The sequence below is a fragment of the Polypterus senegalus genome, chromosome 2, assembly GCF_016835505.1.
Source record: "Polypterus senegalus isolate Bchr_013 chromosome 2, ASM1683550v1, whole genome shotgun sequence".
Classification (NCBI taxonomy): domain Eukaryota; kingdom Metazoa; phylum Chordata; class Cladistia; order Polypteriformes; family Polypteridae; genus Polypterus; species Polypterus senegalus.
The window spans coordinates 259,653,483-259,672,185 of NC_053155.1; the positions used below are offsets into that span (position 1 = coordinate 259,653,483).

The window sequence follows — 18,703 nt, forward strand, 5'->3', positions numbered from 1 at the left end:
CAAAGTCCTGACCTGAATCCAATTGAGATGCTATGGCATGACCTTAAAAAGGCGGTTCATGCTAGAAAACCCTCAAATAAAGCTGAATTACAACAATTCTGCAAAGATGAGTGGGCCAAAATTCCTCCAGAGCGCTGTAAAAGACTCATTGCAAGTTATCGCAAACGCTTGATTGCAGTTATTGCTGCTAAGGGTGGCCCAACCAGTTATTAGGTTCAGGGGGCAATTACTTTTTCACACAGGGCCATGTAGGTTTGGATTTTTTCTCCCTAAATAATAAAACCATCATTTAAAAACTGCATTTTGTGTTTACTTGTGTTATATTTGACTAATGGTTAAATGTGTTTGATGATCAGAAACATTTTGTGTGACAAACATGCAAAAGAATAAGAAATCAGGAAGGGGGCAAATAGTTTTTCACACCACTGTACTCAAGATCTGAAATAGACAAATTTATTAGTGTATTATGTAAAATATAAACCCAGAAGATCAGAAAGATTAGTTTTTATTCAGATTGAACCTAGCTGTGTTTTATTCCTGTTTTTTTCTGTTTTCAGACCAATCTTAATTGAATTGTTTCTAATATGGGGGCGTGCAGGGTTGTGTTATTAGGTTTTAGTGTTCGTAATATGAGTGTAAAATGGCTAGTTCCCTCCTGACAAATATGTTCTTTAAAATAAAAATCCATGGAGACTTGTATCAAAAATGGGAATTTTATGCAATGGGGCAGGTCATACAAAGGCTGAAGTCAAAAGGAACCAACCAGAAGTAAAACAAAAGCCAAGATGCCACAATTGACTTGCTTTTACGTGTTGTTGAAATTTTGTTTATCATATAGTGTGGTTTACCCACTTAAACACATTTCCTTCTCAATGCTTCTGTCACACAACCCTGACATGTGTTCTGTCTTTACACACATCCAGCTTTTAGGCATATATTTTTTTGCTCTTAGGCTACTGTAAATGACAATAAAAAGTCACTCTCACACAAGACCTAAAATCACTTGTGTTGTCAGAGACAGGTCTTCTTTGTCTTTATAACCTTCAAAAAGCCCGGTCTTCAGTGCTGAATGTGTTTCTTTAAATATGACAGCAAAGCCTCACTCCTACAAATCAAATACCATGTAATGTCCCTTAAAAGCCCATTGTGAGAGTGCTAAAATTCTGTCAGCCCTCAATAACATCACTCTTAACTTGGGCAGCTTGGTTTAAGCCTCCCCACCCACTTTATGGCACAGAGGGTGTGTTGCCTCTTGCCAACTCTTTTTCTCTCTCTCTCTGAGCAGGTGTCAGGAATCCCTAAAATATATTGAGTTTAGTTACCTAAAACTCTGCATGCTTTTTACTCAAGACCCCACTCTCTCTTTAAACAATGCCCCTGAAGTTTTTTTTCTTCTTTTTCTCCTAGTGTTGCCTTGTATGACAGGATATACTGTACTATCCCCAAGACACCCATTTTTCCATAATTGCATGCACAGTATCTTGCATTTGGTGCTTGTTGGTCTGACTCTTTCTGTGTGTGTGTGTGTGTGTGTGTGTGTGTGTACATATATTAAAATATATAATTATTAAAATTATAAATACATACACACACACATACACCCATACCTATACTTGTGTATTAGGGATGCTCCAGTCAGGTTTTTTTAGGGCCAATCACCAAGTTCATGTTACTGATCTGATATAGATTGTTTTTGTTATCCCTTTGAAAACACTTTACAATAAGCTCTTCCATAACCAGATGAATAGATGCCTTATGTTCTGTATTAAAGTGTTAACTTTGATATTTTTAGAATTGAAGTACAGACTACAAGTGTTACCTGTTCATTTTTATTGAGATATTGAAATTCTGTAGGCTTACTGTTAAGTGAACATAAATAAAATTACCTTAAAATACTTTTTTTAATGAATAAAATGTGTACAGAAAATATTTATTCATAGTTTTTGACATAAATGCTCCTCATAATTACAAGCAGTTATTTAATTAAATAATGTACTTACCTGAAACAAAGCTTAATTTTTAAAAAAAAGGTAGTTGTCACCATTTGTCTAAAAATATCAGAGAACAGGATGTAGAGGATGTAACTGACTTATTGAATGCACACAACACATGAATCTCGTGTCTGTTGTTTACAGAGCGATTGTGCTACCAGTATAGTACTATACTTTCCATCCTTATTTTAATATGAACTTTTCCTGCTTACAGATTTATAAGTTTACCATATAACAATGTATGCTTCAGCTTGTAGGCAGCAACATCCAATCTTACATTAAAAAATGAATCACATTAAGCATGTAATTATAAAATTAATAAATAAATAATGAAGTAAATACACACTGAATTATAAAATTAATGTAGAATCAACAAAAAGAAATAAAAAAATATATTAAGAGCGTGGTTTAAACTTTCAAACAAATACTACAATAAACTTTTAACAAAATACTACTTGTGCAAGTACAGTCTGTAATTGAATGCCTTCCTAAAAAGTAAGTTGAAAAGAAGGCAATAGGAAAATGAGGCCAATGTATTAATTCTCTAATTGGCATAGCATATGAAACACAAGACGTGTCAAAGTAAAAAAACTAGCAAAACTACTGTTGACTTTGAACACACTGCTAAAGACTGATTTAATTGAAGTAATATCTCTTAAATGGGCATACATTAAAACTTGTGTTAAAACTCCGCAAATTCTATCCTCAATTGTTCATCACTATCAATGATTAAATAATATACTCTACATAAGTGCTGTATCTGCAAATGGCATTCTCCAAGTTGCTTTTTTTTTTTTAACCTCCCTCTTGCCCCGCCCCTTCAGACAGATTAGCACATCTTAAAGATGTAATGCTTTTGTGGTTGGCAGAATCATGGTGTACCTTGGGATGTTTTGGGTTACAAAAACTTGCCACCACAGAAAATTATTTGGAATACACTGCTCTTCCTACACCTTTGCTCCTGGTACCCTCAAAAAGATCTCCTTAGCTGCTACCTTGCTTAAAAACTGACACCATGCATTACTTGGATGGTTATGTCGCATTCTTTGCATAAATTAGCGAGGATACTACAAACTGGAATAATGGGTAGGGATAATCATTATACTTATGTTTCGTAGAATTTTGTCATTATATTAGGACAAACTAATGAGTTTAAGTACAGTGGTACTGGAGACTTGTTTTTGTTTTATTTAGCACTTATGTGATATGACATTGAATCGATCTTACTACAGAAACACAAAATGAAAAACAGAGAGAGTGTAACATTTAGCTTGGCAACATTTCTCTAGCATTGCACCAGGACTGCCGTAAACCCCTCTCCCTATCCCTTTTCCTCCCACTCCCCTGCACCTATTACAGTATGTATAAATCAAGAAAATGAACACCAATGCTACATATTGACATGTCTGGCGTATTTTTGTCAACAGTGTAATACAAAATCTTAAACCTTTAATTGAAAATTTTCATACCATTTTTAAAGGTAGTATATAAATAAGGTAGTGTATGTAGGTACACACTTGAATTTTATGTATTATTGTTTCATAATGTTAATAAAAAAAAAAAGTATTAGATAAAAATACCACCCTGGTCAAAGCACTGCCTGTGGCATTTGCCTTGTTGCCGGCCCTGCATGCAGCAATATTTTTTAATGTATTAAACAGGCCACATTAATTAAAAAAATAATGCTTTAATCCTCACAGGTGTAATATATGAGCTAAACATTTATGCTAACAAGATGTCCTAAATGTGTTTTTATTTTTTTCTTTGTTTCCTTGTAAGAATATTCTTTTCTATTATTATTCAACAAAAATTTTTGGTTAATTTTTTGTTTTTAGCCTATAGTACAGTATTATGAGTATCATAGTGGATTTAATTTAAAAACAATGCAAAAGTAGTAGTAGTATCATGTTAATGGTATATTTTAAGATCTTTTCTGAAAAATAATTATCTGGCTATTGGCAAATTAGAAAGTAATTTTATTTTCAAGAAACATTTAATTTATATCTTTATCTTAAAATATTATCCAATTGAATTTTAAAAGTTAATTTTTTTCTGTTTATTTATGGAAGTAATAGGTTAAGATTGTTCTGCATTAATATGGTGATATCTTGATACATTCCTGTACAGTGAAGTTGAAGTCAAAGATAATAGAAAGCTGGAAAATGAAGGCTGTCAGCTTGAATAATGCAATTTTCTTTATATGTATTTACATTTTTTTTTTGTTAGCAAAAAAAAATTCGAAATGGCAATTGTTCAGTGGACACTTTTTTAAATTTACAGTACTGATAGGATAATGTGCATCTTTATAGCTATTTTCAAATCTTGATCTCAGAGTGTGGCTTCACATATGATGCTCTGTATTGCATTCCTTTTAATGATCTCAGGAAAAATAAAATATGGTGTAAATTAAATATACTTTTTTAATTTACTTGATAGCAGAGTACATACCAGGACACTCTGGAGTTTCTCATGGCAAGTCGAGACTGCTGCAAAGTCTTCTGGAAAATCTGCGTTGAGTATCATGCCTTTTTCAGACTTTTTGAAGAGCCAAAACCTAAACCCAAGCCAGTTCTCTTTAGCAGGGGCTCATCTTTCAGATTCAGGTATTGATATGTGTTGCAATTTTGTATGTACATTTAACCACTTGCATCAGTATCTTTACTGAGCTGTGATGTGATGTCATTTAATTATTCTTTACTGCTGAAATAATTTTATTTGTTAATCGTCTAAACAAAGTTTTCAATAAGCTGAATGGGATATGAGAGAGCTTGAAAAAACATAAATAGCACTCCTTTGTTGTCCACATAGTCAAAATAAATTTGTGGCAATAGTGAAGTTTTTAATAATAAAAAGTACAAATTGTGTACTATAGACGCAAAAAATAATAATGGTCAAAGAAACTGTTACTAAAATTGCCTGAAAAGTATTGAATTACATGGTAGGGCAAAGTATTTGACTTGTGCACTGAGAAGAATGTATTGATCCCAATAGTGTTTACAGAACATTTAGAATAATTATTACACAGATTTAATGAATAATTTAGTACTAGTTATGCACTCAACATTTTCAAAAAAGTACTTTTAGGGTTTACGGTATACAGTGATCCCTCACTATATCACGCTTCGACTTTCGCAGCTTTACTCTATCGCGATTTTTTTCTCATACACGCTTACGTCACTACGCATGCGCTTTCTGAGAACTTTTATCTAAGCCCTACGATGGCTCCTAAACGTCCTGCTTTTTCTAAGCCTTCTGACAATAAAACTAAGCGCTGGAGGAAGATGCTTACTATCCAGGAGAAGGTGAAACTCTTGGATATGATTAAAGATGGCAATACCCTACAAAAGCCTCCTCACGCATATGAAAAGACAGCGCCAGCAACTGCCTATCAAGATGTTCTTCAGCCGCGCACCCAGACACCCACTGCCTACTCCTAGTACTTCTTCACTGAAGACAACAACGCACCTGCTGAAGATACTGCACCACCTCTGAAGACTCTCCTACTGAGGTCATGCCTTCATAGGTTAGTGGTTGCATGTAATTAAATGTACAGTACAATAATCTACTATATAAAAGTGTTCAGGATTGTCCTTCCCTCCCGTGAGTGCAAAGCGTAGCAGTATTCCGCTTATTACAGACTTACTACTTGCGGCTTGAGGTACGAAGCGACGCGATGTGAGCAGAGTTCTGGTGCTCTCATCGTTCCCTTGCTTTTTTGTGCGCAATGCGCTGGAAAAATAGACTAAATTATGTCTCTGGAAATAATTCATGTTGATGGAGTTCAAATGCCTCACCGCGTTGTAAATATCAGGGGAGATGGTGCTTGCTTATTCTCATCTATAGCTTATTTAGTGCATGAAACTCCGTCTTTAGCGGTACAGATTCGGGCTGACATTGTACGACTTTGGACAGGCACTTGAGGGGATAAAAAATACCTTAGGTTTTCGGGAGATGTTATGAATGGGCACTTTGATGTTCTCATTCCCTACACTTACATGCCTGATGTACACATGGAGCACACAAAAATTGAGGATAAAAGTCGGTCGCCTTAAAAGGTGAGTGCGCCTAGTAATATGATATTTGTAACGTCTAATATGTCTTACTTTCTCTTATTTAGTCTAATATATTGGGTAATACGAGTGTAATTGTGACTAAAGTGTGTTATTTCATGTCTAGAGGGCTCTAATAATGTTAAAAAATATATTTAGAAGGTCGTAAACAGGTTTTCTATACTCTAACTGCGAAAATATTCGATTTATAAATAAAGAATCCTACTTCGCGAAAATTCATTTATCACGGTAGAGTCTGGAATGGATTAACCGTGATAAACGAGGGTTCACTGTATAACCTCTGTTAGTTTACCAGTATTCAATATGTTTAAAAGTATGACATATTGTCATATTGGTTATCATTGGAGCTTCACTATTTTTGTCACTTGGGTTTGATTGCTGGCCTGATTACTAGCCCTGTAAAGTTTCTCCATTTTTTCATTTGTGATTTTCTCTGACATCTTAGACATGGCCATATTTGATATATATATATATATATATATAATGAGTTTGTGTGTGTGTGTGTGTGTGTAGCTGTGGTTTATGACAAACAGATGTTACATCCAAGGTCGCTTCCTGCATCTGGAGAGAGCTGGTAATAACGCAATAATAATCTGTATATACTGTATGTAATGTAAAGTTGTCTGATTCATTCACTCACTCATCAACAAAAACATTATTTCCCATTTAGTTAAAAAACAAAATTTGGCAGGATGGTACATTGAGTCAGTGTGTATCAGTTAAAAGATGACATATATTTAGAATATCCATCCATCCATTTTCCAACCCGCTGAATCCGAACACAGGGTCACGGGGGTCTGCTGGAGCCAGTCCCAGCCAACACCGGGCACAAGGCAGGAATCAATCCCGGGCAGGGTGCCAACCCACCGCAGTATTTAGAATATTTAAGTTTTAAAACCATCCCTACAACCGAAAATCTAAATAACCCAAAATCTCAAAAACGCCTTCATGGATTTGATTGAAATTTGGTGGTGTTATAATAAAAAGAAAATTTGCTGGTTTTTTATTTGTCAATATTTATTAACACTTATATGCTGTGAATTGCACTGAGTGCATGCTTTATGCAAATGAAGGACACAGCAGAAGTAATTAATGGGCCACATGAATAGCACCAGTAATCAGTAGAGTGGACACCCTCAAGACAGGGTGGTGTCCTGGACAGGAAAAAAGGTGTGATTTTGTTGTTAGGTTGAATAGATGACTCAAGATGAGGCGGTATCCTGGATAGAAAAAAGAGATGTGATCTTGTTGTAAAATGAATGGAGAAATTTTGTCAAAGCTCAAGGAAGAAACAAAGCTCAATAGTTAGCAAGCTCTGTTTTTTGCTGTTGACTTCCAACATATATATGGAGAGAACTGGCTCTGATCTTGGTTATACATTATCCTTCAACAAGTTGTAGTCCCTGGTCACACCACTGATATCCAATACACTCTTCAATTTCATATACAACTGGAAGTGTGCACTGATCTCCAAGGAGTCTTCGATTTTACATAGTGAGCTATGATCTTCAAGAGAAATGCTCTCCTCCCTACTCTCTTCGATTTCATATGTGGCTGCAAATATACTCCAATCTCCTAAATAAATTGGGGAAAGTTCCATCATCCAGTGACTAGAGGTGACTTGTATCCTTGAGTCGGCACTAACTACAAGAACTGCTTTGCATATACATTAACATCTGCAGAAATTAAAGAGGAGATACATATAGCTGACCAAAATCATTAAAAGAAATACTGTACGTGAGTGGAAATTGTAAACATCCAATAATAATAATATATACTCAGTTTTCATATTATTCCTACTGATTTACACATTTTAATTCAAAATAATGCACTTTCCTGTAAAACTGTGTTTTGAACTGACCATCAACAAAAGCCAGCTCACTAGGAAAAGCAGAAAAATGGAACTGGTCTAATGCAGGAATGTTTTACTCATGAACAATTGCATATTGCACGTTCAAAAATAAGTAGGCCCAGTTACCTACTAATTACTATTATTGCTTTTTTGACAGATCCATTTATCCAGGGCAACTTACATCATCTGAGATATGATATATATATAAGATATGATTGCATTCTTATGTTTTTTCAGTTGCTGCACATACAGGTAAAGTGACTTTCTCATGGTCACACTGTGTCAGTAGCAGGATTTGAACCCACAACCTTTAGGATTAGAAGTCCAAAGACATAACCTCTACAACACACTGCTAATAATCTTAGCCCTTGATTTAAAAAAGGCCCTACAAATAATGTATACAGAAAGTACATATTTACGTAGTACTTCTAAAACACCTGATTAACCATCTGCATTATAAATGACGGCCATTGTTTTACGAAATTTGTAACCCAGCCAGTTAGCAAATATTTTGAACTCTGCAATAATGATAATCACGTGTGTGTTTTTTAAGTTTAGCAAGCTGCATGGAACTTTTTTTTTCTTCACTCAACTTCCAATACTATGTGCATTGTTTTCACTTCTCCCAATTAAACACTTAAATCCAGTCCGCAGTACTAATAATGCATCTCTACCCATGAAGTATTAAGAAAGAGTGTACTAGACTCATAGGATTTCAGCTGGGATAAGTGCATCTAAATGTCAATCAAGAGCTGTGTAAATTCAGCAAAATGCATGTCAGAAACAATTATAATTTGGTCAAATATCCTGACAAAATCCATACATTTTTATTATTTTTTTAATTCACCTGTCATTTTTATGTTCATTACAAATGTCAACTTAATTTGTTCTGTACATTTTGTTTCATGGTAAAATTTATATCACAGCAAAGAAGCAGCAGTTAATTTCTTCACTCATCAACAACCATGGACAATTACTTTCATATGACTGATTTTACTTGTTATTTCAATGGAATTAAAATCATGATTATTAAGAGTATATTCAAGCTTAGGAGTTCTTTTTTTTTGGCAATGTACATTTCTCCCTAATCCACACACAGTACAGTAGTTTAAAAATGTTTTTAAGATTTATGCATCAAGTGGAAAATAAATACTTGAATTACTCCCATACAAAATTCTGTTCCTCAATTACCTATACTCCATGTAGAAAATAAGTTGAGTGAAGGCAGGTTGCTACTTTAGTGAACATGTGCTTACAGTTAGAAAAATTGTAGGTAAACAGACGCGCAGCCAAACACGCCAAATGTGTAGAGGCTGATGTGTCCAGTTGAATAACTATCTAGCAGCAGAGAAGTGAAGTCTAAGTGTAATGGTGAGCTTATCAGTTAACATGAAAATTTACATTTTCACATTCTGACTTTTTGGTACAATAAACCAGTTAGATAATGGAAGTGGTGAAAAAGCAGTGTAGCGTTTATAAAATATATATATAGAGTGTATGTGGTGTAATATATTTTAATAATGACATTTTAATGATGTTATCCAACACTGTTTCAACTTATTTTAAAGAAATGTTGGGTTAAATATTGCTAAGAAAATATATATATATATATATAAGCCTATGAATATCACGTCACTTTTATATTCAATTTTATTTTTTCATGTTTATTAAATGATTATAGTTTGCTTAAAATACAAGCCTTGGAGCTTTTTGATTCTTCACAGATTCACTTGCTTTGTATTTTGATTCAAAGTTGTTTTTTTTGTTTTTTTTTACAGTACATACAGTATTTACATTTTATTGCAATAATCATTTAATGCTATCATTCAAAGTTTTTTTTTTCCTTATTTTAACCATTTTTGGCTATATCTTCCATCCTAGTGGAGGATACATAAATCATCCTTAGCTACTTTTCTAGCTATGCAGTGCTTGTGTATCCCTGCCCTCAGCTCTTCCTTGTTGTTTTCACAACAGGTTGACCAGTGACTTTTGACAGACTAATATTTCTACCCAAAAATTTTAAAAGAAAAAATAACCCTTCTGTTCACTATATGAATCTATCTGCTGTACTGCTTTTATTATTTACCCACAATTTAAACGATTATCTTTTATTTGTTTAACAAAGGAATTGACTACGATAAAAGTGTTGCCTTAAAGTCTGATAAATGTTTTGTTACATGTTTATATTTATACATCTATTTAGCAATCTATTACACAATTATAGTTATCAATATCAAAGGATATCGAAAATAAATTCTACCATTTTTTGGCCATATCGCCCAGCCGTACATCTGGAGTGTGGAACCTTGTAACTTCTTCTTCGATGATGAATAACAACACTAAGAAGAACGTGGAGATGTAAAGTTGTAAACAATATGGACCTTGTTTTTAAGGACTAGTTTTTTTTTTGTTTGTTTGTTTTTTTTAAATGTTTTCAACTATCTACTTGAAGCATTTGTCTGTTATTTGTCTGACTGGTAGTTTACCAGTTGCAGTTGCTGTTTGTGTTTGACTGTTACATATTTGAAGTGTTTGTAATGTTAAAGTAGAGAAGCAAAACTACTGCATAACATCAAAATGTAATGTTAAAGTACTATATCATTTTGTTTAGGAAAAGTTCTTTACCTTCTTGTTCTGTATAAATCTGCATTATTGAACTTTTGAGTGTACAGCTGCTAAACTTAGTAGGATAGAATTACATGAAAGATTGTCCTTTAAATTTACAGACCACTTTAGGTCTAGAGGAAATCTTTTGTGACACAAATTGCTTCTATGCAATTTCTTTATTTATTGTAATTTTTGGCCCTCTGGTGTTTCTCATGCTAATCCTAATTTCAGCACTACATGTACATTTTACTATGCTAATGCATTTCATTTGCTTGTTACTGTTTTCTTAAAGTGAGATTTAACCGTCTTTGCAAAATAACATGTTTCTGTTATTTTTACTTAATCATACTGAAGGGTTCTTTCATTCTCCTTTTTTTCTGTACACTGACAGTGGTCGGACTCAAAAACAGGTGCTTGATTATGTAAAAGATTCAGAATTCAGAAAAATACCCTTCGAAAGGTAACTTTTATTTCTAGACTTGTTAATTGTTTGATTGTTATATTGTTTGCTTTACATAACGTTTATGTAGGATGATGTAACCTCTGGCCCCCTACGGCCTTAAATTGGAAAAAGGGAGTTTGAGAATAGTGTGGTAAATGCTGAAAAATCAGGTTATATTTCAAGAAAAATGTGAAGATGGTGGGTCTGCAGACTCTGACTAGATTTCAAGTGCATTCAGTGTGAACAGCTCAAACAAGATTTAAGAGATTATGTTATTTCACAAACAAGGCATGATGGGTAACCCAGAAGTATTCTGCTAATGATATGTATTTTTACATGTATGCATAATCACATGCTCATGCTGCCATTGGCTATGACTGTCAAAATCATAATGCACTTTATGGCAAATGTCAGCTTTCTTTGCCTGGTATGGCTATTATTTTAAGTAGACTAATCTCTTTAATAAAGACTTAAAATGCTGATGAGCCAGTGGAGTAAGAGAAACAGTCAAGTCAATTTCAGGAAATGTAGTGCTATGTTTTCTCAATTAGCCTTTTGACTCTATTTTTTTTTTTGCTGACTAGAATGTTAGTAATATGTGCAGCAGAATTTATTCTGGCAGATTTTTATTTAAGTATAAATGGTCCAGTATTTCATGCCAACCTTATTCATGGTAATGCATTGTCTTTCAGGAAACACAGTAAGATTCGATCCAACGCAAGCCTTTCACCACAGTCTATAGAGCACAAATCAGAACTGCCAAAGCAAGTCAGTATCACTGCCCGTAATGTTTTATTTTAATCTTCTTTAATTTTGTCTTTTTCTAATGCATATAACTGTAGGTTTTCTTAGTATTACAGGGTGTATACAGCAGTATTTTAGAGACATTAAAAAAGACACACATTAGTTAGAGATGCAAAATATAAAACCTATTTAAACTGTACTCTGCGTTTCTTTTAATTATATCCAATTTTATAGGAATCCTAAAACTTTTTACAAAATTTTTTTTTTATTGTCCTAGTATTCAGTAATCTGAATATTTATTTTAACGACTTTGGAAATTCATAACTATATAGGTTTTATAGTTTTTAAACACAACAATTAAAACATTGCTGTTATTAAGACATTGGACTCTGACTCACTGTGTGACCATGAACAAATAGCTTCACTTCTCTGTGCTGTAACTGGTTTAAAAAAAAAAAAAAGGACTCTCACGCATACTTTTAAACAAATTGAACAATTTTATCAGGTCAGGTCAGGTTGGGGAACATGCACTGGCTGCACCCACCACACGCCAAACCAGTTCAGGATCCTATTTGGCAACCCCCAGGCAGACATGTAGTCTATTCTCACCCTTCGGAAATAACTATCTGTCTGTTGCAGCTAGGTGTTACATGGGCATCCCCTTGGCCTGGTCCAGCCACTCAGGTTCTCAACAGTGAAGAACCAGCGAGCTGGATTACCCTCAGGGAATTGTGCCACATGGCCATAGTGCCTTAACTGACATTTCCTCACAATGCAGGTAATGTGCTTCATTCAGGACTCCATGTGCAACTGCTCATTCGACATAAAGTCAAACCAGTGGAACCCAAGGATTCTCCGAAGAGACATAGCACCAAAGGAATCCAGTCTTCGTCTTAGGTCACTGAATAGCATTTGTCTCTCAACTATATAGCAAAACAGGAAGCACCAGGATTCTAAAAATGTGGACCTTTGTCCTTTTGCAAAGATATCAGGAGCACCACACACCCCTTTCCAGTGACCTCATGAAACTCCATGCTCTCCCAATCTGTCTACTGACTTCATAAGAAGAGTCACATTTACTTTATAATTTAATAATTGTAATGATTATGATGGGGTTTCACTTGAGAAAGGCACATAAAAATAAAAAGGTGTTTTGTTTGCTGCAGTTTTATACATAGAAAAGGTGGTCATAAAAGATGCAAAAAATCACTTATTAATTTTATAAAACCAAAAGGATGCAAAATGTACATCTAGCCCTTGTTACATTGAGATTTCTTTGCAGTGATTCTCATGAAGAAAATCACATAATTATAGGCACAAACACTTGAATTTTAATCAGCTGTCTGTGCTCCTTTTCAATTCTGTGACTTTTTCTCAGCCTCCTACACTATAGGTCACAAACCAGACTTACTAGGTGCCTGGTTAAGTTGTGTTATTTGTTTATGAGGTGTGTGTTTGCAAGTACACTGTTGCTGTTATTCTTCCTTTAATAAGGCATTAACATGTTTTATAGTTTAGTCAACATTTATGTAGCCACATTTGTATATCTTTTTCTTCTGTTTTATTTATTCCCCCATTTTATCCCACTAGATAGATAGATAGATAGATAGACTAGCAGTTTTTCAACAATTTTAATGTCTTTCAGTTCAGATTTTTTTTCCAGTTCTTCAAATAATTACATCAAATTAGCATGGTGTTACAGTTGTTAGATCTGTTGCCACACAGATCGAGTAACGTGGATTCTCTACCTAGCCAATCAGAAGCATTTTACAGTATATATATATATATATATATATATGTGTGTGTGTGTATGTATATATGTCTTTCTTGTTTCTCCTCTATATGTGTGTTTTTCTTTTTAAGAGCTGGTCGAGTTTCTTCCCACAGTTCAAATATATGCTTGCTAGACTGATTGGTAAACCTTAAACTGTTGAACTAGCATCCTGTGTTGCTTCTTATGCCTCATATTGCTTGGAAAGGTCCTCTTCAATGTGTAATGGAAAAAAATAATCAAAATGTTAATGAATAGAAAGTCTTTAATTCCTAATTATTCTTCCACTTCATTGGATATTGCTGTTGTAATTATAGTATCATTACCTTCATGGGTTATACTTCTGAGATGGTACTCGAAGTAGACTCACTGCATTCCACTTGGGACAACAGAAGGCATCCAAAGTTGAACCTAGACCTTATTCGTGCCTTCACTGTTGTAATTGTTTTGTAACTTTTTGCCTCCGCGTCCATTCACTCTACAAGATGTTCTGAATGTACAGTTTGACAATAATCTTTCATTTCCGCTCTCTCTATTACACAGGGCTGAACATCTGTCCAGATATAATAGCCCAATCAGTCAAACAACTAGGTATCTCATTACCACATTCAGAAGTTCATGCTGCTACATTCTTCCATTGTTAAGTGCTAATGCCATTTACACATTATGATTAAATAATTATGTGTTAATATAGCAGCTTAGGTGAGATCAGTAAAAAGCTGAATGTTGTTTGCAGTAACCTGAAGCAAAATCAAAATTTATTTGCTGCTTAAACTGCTTTATTGAATATTATTTGTTTGTACTTTTGAACTGTTTATTCTTAGTGTGTACAATATTTTCTGATATTGTGTAATTTGTATTTATACATCACTTTGGCATATGACTGTGGTTTTCCTTTGCCAGAAGTATTAAACAGTGAATATTTTTTTAAACTACATATATGTCAGATATATTGTGTGGTTCAATTAAATAGCTGCATTTTGTTTAATCAGGGTATTTCTTTGATGTAGATTCTGCATTATTAATGTTGCACAGTTGTTTGAATTACTTCATTTGAAATGAAATGAAAATGAAAAACATAGTTTTTTACCATATTGTCATGCACGTACAATCTTACTTGTTTCCTTATCCCTGCTTCTCTTGTTTCTTAATTTATTCTGTATTGCTTAGAGTGCAAGCTACACTTATGGAGATAAGACTGACTCACCAGCAGAGTCACCACGTCACATAAAAGAAACTATAGTCTGTATGGAGAATGTGGTGGGACAGCAGCAGCAAAGTCCATCATCCCTGAAGAGCTGCCAGGAGGATAGGAGATTGGAGTCCACAGAACATGAGGTGGATGGAGATGTCCAGGGGAAGACCCATCTAATGAAGCAGCAAGTGGAGCTCCCAAGCACAGGTCCAGCATTCCAGGCTGCCAGGGGCAGTAGCTCCTCAATCCCTTATATAGACTGCAGTGATATAGATAGTGAATATGACCTGATCAAGGGCCGAATCACCAGATCTCAGTCTCAAATAAATGACAATTATGAGGATGAACCACTGACCAGTAGGGATGAAAATCTGAATAAACTCAGGTTTAGGGAGTCTGTTTCCTATTCTGAAGAGTTTATTGATGATGACCCTGCTAATTTGTCATTCTGTGGTGGTGGAACACCTCGAATGCCTAGACAGAGCACCCTTGTGGATGAGATTTTCAGTGGCTCCGAAAATAGGAGCCCTGCATCCAACCCTCATACTCCTGGTACTCACAGGAGGGTCAATCCCATTTCAAGTACTTTTAATAGTTATTTAGTGCACAATGGTCACAGTTGTAGATCTCGTCAAAGAGAGGAAAATCAAAGTTATAGCTCAAGTTGTGACACAAAGGAGCACATTGAAGGTCATGATTGCCAAAATTACATTAGTTGCTCTCCAGTTTTAAGCAAGCTGCACATGCAGAAGCTACAAAATGTACAAAATCGATCAGACACTGATCCATTCATTCTTAGTCAACTCACTTCCACTCCTGCCAATGATCAAAGAAAGGGGAGTCTTTCAAAGGCAGAGCAATTTATTGCCTTAGAGAGGAAGGTGATGACCAATGGTCTTTGTTGTTCAGGTCAATCCAAGGCAAGCCCTGCTATGCAAAGACTGCTTATGAGTGCAGCCATTGACCATATGGGAGCTGTCCAAATGATTGATGGCTCCACAAGTAGTGGAACAGAGTCCAGTGATTCTGAATCAGAGATCGTTAATCCTTTTAGTCACCCTCTGATGTTTGGGAATCCTGTTGCCACTAGCTCTTCTCCTACACCTAGGAACAAGTACTCATTTGGAAGTTTACAGCTGGATGAGGAGGTAGAGGAGGACATGTCTATGAATTTGAGTGATGAAGATGGAGCACGAGTATTCAGCTGTTAGGTAGTTACTGCAAGAGAAATATCAGTTATGTGTGAAATTTTAATCTCCGGGCTTGTGGCTGTTTAATATAGCCTGGTGTACCATATGTTAATTTGGCCCGGAAGATTGGCTTTTCTGTGGTGAACACATCAGCATTAAGTTTCACCTATAACCTGCCAGTAATATTTATGTCCACAAATATCAAATAATTTCCTTGTCTGTTACCAAGGATAGGTTTGTTTTTATCAGACTCTATCAGTGACTACTAACACTATGCAAAAAAGCAAGTAAACATTAAGACAATAGAAATATGCACCCTTGCTCATATCAGTTACCATTTAATGAGGACCTTAAGTGATTGCTTTAGACGCACTTTTATTTAATATACTACAGAGAGTAAAATCTTTATGATAATCTTGCTATCCATGTTGATTTTAAAATATCCATTGGCAGCATGTCCCTCAGTGCTACAGACAATTACTTCCTGTAACAAACAAGTTTTCTGACTGTTTGCTGATCTTGATTTTCTTACCCAGAGTTTTGAGTTGTGAAATGACTAGCAAAATTTTTTTTTTTTTTCTATATAATCTCTAAATTATTGTTGTCTTTCACTTTCCCATGTAAATAGGTCCCAGCAAATATTTAACAGGAATCATTTTGCTTTAAATTTCAGTAACTAGTTGTGGTTGTTGACAAGTCAGTAAAACTGCTTCAGACACAGACTTGGCATAGAAACATCAGTTTTCCTGATGCATATTGTTAATGAGAGTACTTGGGAGATGCCGACTTGTGCTACAGACTCATATATGAGGAGGTTTGAACATTGCCTATTCAAACAAAGTTCATGTTTAGTCTGCTACATTAAACTTAATACTCTTGATTCTAATTGAGGATCTTAGTTTAGGCAAAAATATTGGACGCATGCCTGTAGAGTATAAGTTCACTGTGCTTTAAAATTTACAAAGATTGCTATACATTTTAATAAGAAAAAGTCTTACTTGTATATGTACACCTTAAACCAAAACCTAGTACTGTATATATTTTAGATCAAAGTCCTGGTTTAGGTGAAAAAAAACTAAACTTGCAGTACTTAAATTGTCATTTAAATTGGTGGTGTCTATTGTGTTTAATCCTTTTCTCATAATACCTGTACCTTTATGGTGATGATTTCTTTATAAAGTGTAACTCAATATTCGAAAATGTAGTTTTCTTTCCTGAAATAACATATCGCAGAATGTTTATGACATAGCTAGGTTTTAGTTTGCTAGAGAGACCATTATGTGTCTGTCAGAAGGTAGCCACACTGTTGAAACTTTTGTTTTATGAAGAGTTCTTCTTGTAGAAGAATGTAAAAATTTTATAGCTAATTGTGTTGTTTCATTTCTTTAGATATGCACTTTAAAGTAGCTTGATTTCTTTATCTACAATTGTGTAATCAAAACATACTTTTTTCTGTTTAGGAAATATATAAGGAAAATATTCAGTGAGGTTTGTTCTCACTAACAGTTTGTTTTAAAAGGGTGCTTGGGCTCATGTGCCCATTGCTGATATGCAGACACCCAATGCTGAAACTTTAGCCCCTTGTGTGTATCTTAGTAATTTCCATATATTTTTTTCAGTGCCTTTTTGGTTGTTACATTTTTGTAAATGTGAATGTATATTCACAAGAAGATCAACAATAGTTTGGTGCACTTTAATACTGATTTCAGTATTTTATTGTATACTACAATTTGTGACATTTTATTGGGAGAGTGAAAAGTTAAATGCAAATACTAAACTGTGGAGAAGTCGGTGAGCATATGCATACATTGACTGACCAACTTACTTGTACATTAATCCTTCTTCAGAATAATAATGCGAAGATAAATTGATTTTTGGCATTACCTGCCTTATGTAATTTTGTAAATACATCACATATTTCTCCTTATATACACTGCAATGGTGTGTCTGCTTTCCAAGTTTAACTGATAAGCATGAAACCATGACCAGGCACATTTTAATCAAGTTGAAGTTAATATAATTCCAACTGACTTTTCTTTTTCAAAGATCATGTTAGAATTTCCAATATTTGCAAATGATTTTACAACTGATTTTCCAATACAACTGATGTCTCCTCCATTCTTGTGCTTTGCATATATCGGCTTTGTGTCTACATTTGAAACTACTTATCTTTTATAAAAACTGGAGGGCTTCGCCTCCTGCTTGCCAAAACCCTACCTGCGCTTCGCGCCAGCAAATTTGCATCTCTGTTGGTCACGTATGTGGATTTCACTTTCAACAAACAACAAAACTTTTAATTCTCGCAGATAGGCCTCTTCATTGGGAAGAAATACTACTTTTCCCTGATGGCAACACAAATTAGACGATCTACAAGTCTCTGAACAATATATTTGATCTCTTTTCGCTGTTCCGTTATTTCACCAAGTAATAATTTCCTTTTGTTTGCTCTAATACGATCTTTACTATCATTTTTTTGAGATGTTCGAATTTTCGTACTTCCATTATCTCTAATCTGCTCTGCATGTGTATCACATTAGCGTTTTTGAATTCTTTACGACGTTCTACTTTGTCATCTACTCTTTGTCTTTTTCCGGCCCCGGGCATGGTTAAATCTCTTGGCACAAAAGACTTGTCTCGCAGAACGTGTGTCCCTCTGAGAAAATCACGTCTCATCTCCTTCCAAGATTATTTTTTTTATTTATTTATAATAGAGCAATGATGCATTTGCATACAGAGGAAGAAATATAGTTAGGTCCATAAGTATTTGGACAGTGATACAATTTTCATAATTTTGACTCTGTGCCACCACATGGATTTGAAATGAAGCAATCAAGATGTGAT

General features: G+C 34.6%; 1 protein-coding gene across 6 annotated transcripts in view; it reads left to right on the plus strand.

The window, feature by feature from the left end:
• The window catches only part of farp1 (FERM, RhoGEF (ARHGEF) and pleckstrin domain protein 1 (chondrocyte-derived)), a 324,746-nt gene that overhangs the window by 216,714 nt on the left and 89,329 nt on the right, over positions 1–18,703 (plus strand). For 5 of the 6 annotated variants that reach the window (XR_005632704.1, XM_039745424.1, XM_039745426.1 and 2 more), the window contains exons 10-13: positions 4,428–4,594; positions 10,912–10,980; positions 11,655–11,730; positions 14,648–14,879. Coding sequence is in view for 5 of the 6 variants with exons in the window: in XM_039745424.1 (XP_039601358.1) it covers positions 4,428–4,594; positions 10,912–10,980; positions 11,655–11,730; positions 14,648–14,879 (544 nt within the window). In the remaining variant the exon portion in view is untranslated. The remainder of the gene's footprint in view (positions 1–4,427; positions 4,595–10,911; positions 10,981–11,654; positions 11,731–14,647; positions 14,880–18,703) is intronic. The other variant, XM_039745425.1, reaches the window with a different exon arrangement.